Below are 5,425 nucleotides of genomic sequence, written 5' to 3'. Positions count from 1 at the left end.
TCCTTGTTATCATTTATCTGGAGAAATATTTTCAAAGGGGAATGAGTTTGTGTGCCGGTTAATTTTAGATACGTTTGAAATAATTAATCTGGAAAATCATCGAGAATTGTGTTAATTTAAGAGAATTTTAATCTAGGCAAGTAATCGAAAATAATCGTGGAAACTAAGTAGAATGACAGTGTGTTGTAGGTATTTGAGAATACTGCAGTTTTCTGACAATGAATCACTCCACGTTTCGGTGACTTGAAATGCATGAATAAGATCTATACGACATTTCAAAACGAGAAAATGTCTAAATCGTTTATCATAGTCTAGATAAAAAGAATCGTATTGGTAGTGGTCGAGCGTTTGTTAGACTGTCCAATTTGTTCTGGGCAAACAAAAATATCTTTATACTAGCGGGATACCCGGCGTTGCCCGGGGAAATCAGTGGCGTTACTCAGCTGGTGACCGCTTGGTTAAAAGGAAAATACCCCAAAAAATCGAACTATATATCTATCCATGCATCCATCCATGCATCCATCCATCCATCCATCCCATGTCATCCCATCCCATCCCATTGCACCGCATCCCATCCCATATCCCATCCCATTCCATCCCATCTCATCACATTCAATGCCATCCCATGGCATGCCATGCCATTGGGGGGGTTATATATGCCTGTACGGAGGCGAGGTCGAGCATGCCCGAATTTGCTTGTTTACGTCAGTTTTCATGTATTAGCCTCGTCTATGTTATTGCACGTGCCAATAGCCAGGGCTAGTATACCTGACCTAGGCGGGCGCAAAGGATAAAGCACTAGAATTTACAAGCATTTGTTGAGCAGGTTTATCTCCAATAGGCGTGTATACAGGCATCGTCTCAAGGTGAAAGAACACAAGGCGAAGAACAGACGTAACAAGGGCAGTTAACCTTACCAACCCTTGATTGCAAGTAACTGCACGCGTGGTCGTCACCTTGTGTGTAAGATTTAGCCTCGGTGTCACGTTGCCTTGAGATGCTTGATTCTGATGTCGAAGATAGTAGGGCTAGCTATATAAGTTGCCCAAGCCAGTGCTATCGATGCTCAGACGAATCTAGATAGTGCTAGTAGATCGCAGAAAATCCGCTGAGGTAAGATTACATTGACGCATGATGATAGAGCACACGGTAGCTTACAGTTTATCTAATACTTATCTGTTTTACATTTCGAAAGACGGTTTATGAGAATATAATCTTCTATAGTTTTTCACAGTATACTATAATTTGCGTTATAAATGGCAGTTATATATATACTGCACTTACAACCGATGTATACTAACATATATCCATAACTCGCGTCTTACGATGATTCTTTTCAGACGTTTACTACAATGAGACCAACAGCACTGCTATTAGGAATATGCTGTGTGTTTGCTGTGAGTAGCAGCTGTTTAACTAGATTCTTTCATGCTATAATATGTAATCAGATATTTACATGATAATTCTATCTCGAAGCAAATTACGATGACGAAGAATCCCCATCCATTTAGAAAATAATATTGTTGTCTCGATGTCAGGACGATATAATAATATTATATCGTCCTGACATCGAGACAACAATATTATTGTCAGTCATTTTGACTTATATTATAAGTCATCGCATTGTTTCGGTTGCGGGCAGGTGCAAACGGTCGCACAGTACACAACCAAGCGGCGGCGACAGCAGACGGTGGTCGTGAGAAAGCACAGGATAACAGCTTACCACGACGATCCACACGTCCAGGATACCTATCACGACGATCCGCACTACGACCGTGACTACGACGTTGATTACGCGGGCGCCTATGATAATAATAACGGATATGGCGGCTACCGCTACGATGACGATCACAGCGAGCATGATGATGTCCACGAACCACACGCCCACGTTGATGACCATTCTACCTACGATAGTCATCGGCGACCCGGTTACAGCCGATACAGATACAGGCGTCCCAATTATAGACGTAGCTACGGCAACAGACGACCTTACTGTAAGGGCGGATATTACAACAAACGTTGTATCTATCCACACAGAAGAGGTACACGATTAGCACTAGACCATTGTATGGAGTCATTGTATGTCCGACACAAGTTATAGCACGAGTGCACAATGTATGTCGATCGTGATGATAATGTGTGCGGTTTCGACCTCGCGATCTTATCCGCAGATAGACCCTGTAAAAAGTGAAAGAAAGTACGTCTTAATGCCAGTTCATCTTGCCCAGTATGCGTAAAGTCATGCACGTGTACAAGACATATAGTTGAGCTTAGATTTACGTCTGTGCGCATACAACTACTGGCGTGTATAGCAATGCATTCATGCACGGCGATTATAATTTGCTCCTAATTGTTTTTGTTGTCGGCAGGCTATTCCCGATATCGAGGTGGATATGGCGGCAGCGGAGACAGATACACGGGGCACTACAGCCGATACTAAGGATACGGAGACATATTTCACTACCATAATCGTCTATTAATACCTCGACACGTAACGTCATCTCTATTGTGCGCTATTCAGCTTGTTGGTTGTACGTTGCATTCATTATTTGAAGGGCAAATGTAACGGTTTAGTCATGACTATGAAATAAATGCTTACGGCCTGTGCATGATCCGTATTTAAATGATAAAAACTAACCCCGAATCTGTAATGCAATGCTTTATAATGTAGTGCGTTATAAGTAAACATTAAATATCAATAAAATGTTTTTTTACATTAAGTAGGACTTGTGAAATTTTTATGGCTTCTTATAAACTATTATCGATAAAGAACGACGTTAATTATACACACGCACACATTATACACACGCACCCATGATACACACGCACACATGATACACACGCACACATGATACACACGCACACATGATACACACGCACCCATGATACACACGCACACATGATACACACGCACCCATGATACACACGCACACATGATACACACGCACACATGAATGATACACACGCACCCATAATACACACGCACCCATCTACACGGTTTGCGCTGGCGATATTTATCTCACATCGCGCAATTCTCGTCAACTAATATCAGCTTCTGCTAATATTGATAAAATTGTGTTCAAGTCTATTCGGACACACACACACACACACACACACACACACACACACACACACACACACACACACACACACACACACACATCAGCATGCGGACAGACGCACGCATGGGCCTACGCTCCGTATACAACAGATGGCGTCGCTTTTTATATAGCCATACAAAGAATGTCTATATTAGATCAACGTGCATTGTCACAGTAATAACGCAAGTACATGCGCTACGTGCAACATACAAAATATCGTGATAATAGCGTTGTCGAACACAAAAGCATATCAGGCATGGTAGCGCGGTAAAACAATCGCTACACTAAAGATCAAAATGTGACGGAAGCGTGTACAAAGGGATCTATAATGGCACGGGCCCGGTGTGGGCTTTCAGGCCATCCCTAAACATCCATACTCTCAGTTCTCCTGCGGCTGCGCTAGTGTACCCCCGTGTGAATCGACTTTCTGCTCGGCGCAGTCAGAAACGTTCACGAGAGCAGATCATAGGTTAGCACACCACGAGGACTTTTATCGGTGCATTTCTAGTGTCTCGGCGACGGCAGGCGTCATGATGTCAGTTACGAGCAGTGTTATTACGACAACCGGGAAGGCTGCGGATCGTCGCTTTCGCGATTCACATAGACAGAGATATGGGCCTTGCCAGCTATTGAAGCCCATATTAGAAACCATGTGGCTAACGGGTGTATGCCCACGTATCCGCGGATCCGTTGGTATGGGATTTGTCAGCGTGTCATTAGCGATTGCCTCGCTTCTAATTCAACTCATTAGTTGCGCCAGGTTAATAGCCACATTCTTCATACACGATCCTGTCTTTGCAGGCTCATTTATTTTCAGACTGGTATTTGTCGGCTGGCATGTATTATGTTTGTCCAACGCTGTCGTACTATTTATTGCTGCAAGGAAAAGTGGTCACTTCGAACAGTTGTTCCAGTATTGGGATGAAACTCAGAATTCTGATCGGGCAGCTTCTTTCAGCGAAGAAGAAATCAAGAACATAAGGAAGAGTGTCGGAATAACAACAGTAGTTGCTATGGCGTTCGTAATCGCGAACATTTTTTCATGGTGGTTTATTGCTTTAGGACCAATTGAAGGTCTGAGAAAAAGTTTCGAGCCCGTAACGGCACCTTGGCACCCTTCTCGGCTTATATATGCTTTAGTGGCCACTTCAGTATCAATCGCCTCTTTCTCCTGGATATTGCCGCAAGCGTTCTTCTATTCGGTGTGCAAAATCTTCACTAAACAGTATCAGAATTTAAATAAATCCCTAGAAAACTTACTTATTAAACCTGCGCGTTGCACGGAAACCGTATCGAGACGATTGGAATGTCTGCGATTGGAACATCACCAGCTGACCCGCGTCGTTGCATTGGCCGACCGAGACTTCAGGAGATTTATCGCCATAACATTCATGTGCAACGTAGAGCAAGCCTGTTTTATCAGCTACCAGGTATAGCTATTAATTGTTCTAACAGCTAACTAGCTATTTGTTCTAAAGACGCGGTATAGCAACGTGAGCTCTCTTAAGATTAATGATTCTAATAGTCAGCATTAACGATTTCTAATATCTGTAACGTTGTTTTCAATTCATCCACAGAACATTTCAAGGTTTTAACACGGAATAAAATTTCCAATATCGTCGGCTATAAATATTAGGAATTTGTCAACAATCTTACAAAGTTTTACAAATTTGTCATTATTAACCCCTGATATTATACAACAATTGCTTGGTTACGAGGAAAACATGGAGTTTTGTGGACTGAGAAACACAATGTTGCCCGAGACTGGATGTCAAAAGTCTAACCTCCTTTCTGATAATCAAATGGGATTCCTCGAATTGGTGTCAGTACTCTGTGCACCGTAGACGCGATTTGTGCAAGTTAGTGTATATCTAAAAGTAACAATACGAATTTAGCGTGCACAATGCATTTCCCACAACGTGGTCATGTCCAAGAATAGTCATTGTGGTCAGGGCTGATAGCCACGCACACTATATTACCGAGTAAGATTAGGATAGAGCATGGTTTAGAACATCCCCTAACAGTCTGTGGCTAAGATAGCTACAAGGTATTCTTTCCTCGGTCACAGTAACAGTCAGTTAGCTTTACAGTTCTTTTGACTTTGCAATTGGTATTTAGTAGTTAGTAGTAAATTGGATAGACCGCAGACGAGGTGTGGCGCATGAGGCTTCGTCTTGACGGTGATGTGCTTGTAATAAACATTTGCAAGTCCACTTAAAATGCTAATTTATAATATCTATACGGGTGTGTGTTATGTATCATTACGATATTTACAATAGGTGGTTAACGAAGTAATAACTATCAATTAACGATAAAATATTGTT

The 5,425-nt window shown here is 42.2% G+C and overlaps 1 protein-coding gene across 1 annotated transcript; it reads left to right on the top strand.

Moving 5' to 3' along the window:
• Positions 1–1,010: 1,010 nt before the first annotated feature.
• LOC106806579 lies at positions 1,011–2,720 on the top strand. The gene is made up of 4 exons (XM_014808570.1): positions 1,011–1,113; positions 1,341–1,397; positions 1,643–2,042; positions 2,370–2,720. Exons 2-4 carry the CDS (start codon positions 1,353–1,355, stop codon positions 2,438–2,440), a joined length of 516 nt encoding a protein of 171 aa, XP_014664056.1. The 5' UTR covers positions 1,011–1,113; positions 1,341–1,352; the 3' UTR covers positions 2,441–2,720.
• Positions 2,721–5,425: the final 2,705 nt, after the last annotated feature.

This window comes from Priapulus caudatus, unplaced genomic scaffold, assembly GCF_000485595.1.
Source record: "Priapulus caudatus unplaced genomic scaffold, Priapulus_caudatus-5.0.1 Scaffold168, whole genome shotgun sequence".
NCBI classification, from domain to species: Eukaryota; Metazoa; Priapulida; class Priapulimorpha; order Priapulimorphida; family Priapulidae; genus Priapulus; species Priapulus caudatus.
The sequence above is the reverse complement of the archived record's forward strand: the minus strand, read 5'-3'. Positions and strand labels throughout refer to the sequence as shown.

Coding starts and splice junctions, on each gene's coding strand:
- LOC106806579 (XM_014808570.1), top strand. CDS start 1,353: ATGAGACCAACAGCACTGCTATTAGGAATATGCTGTGTGTTTGCT. Junction 1,398..1,642: donor GAATATGCTGTGTGTTTGCT/GTGAGTAGCAGC, acceptor GGTTGCGGGCAG/GTGCAAACGGTCGCACAGTA. Junction 2,043..2,369: donor TATCTATCCACACAGAAGAG/GTACACGATTAG, acceptor TGTTGTCGGCAG/GCTATTCCCGATATCGAGGT.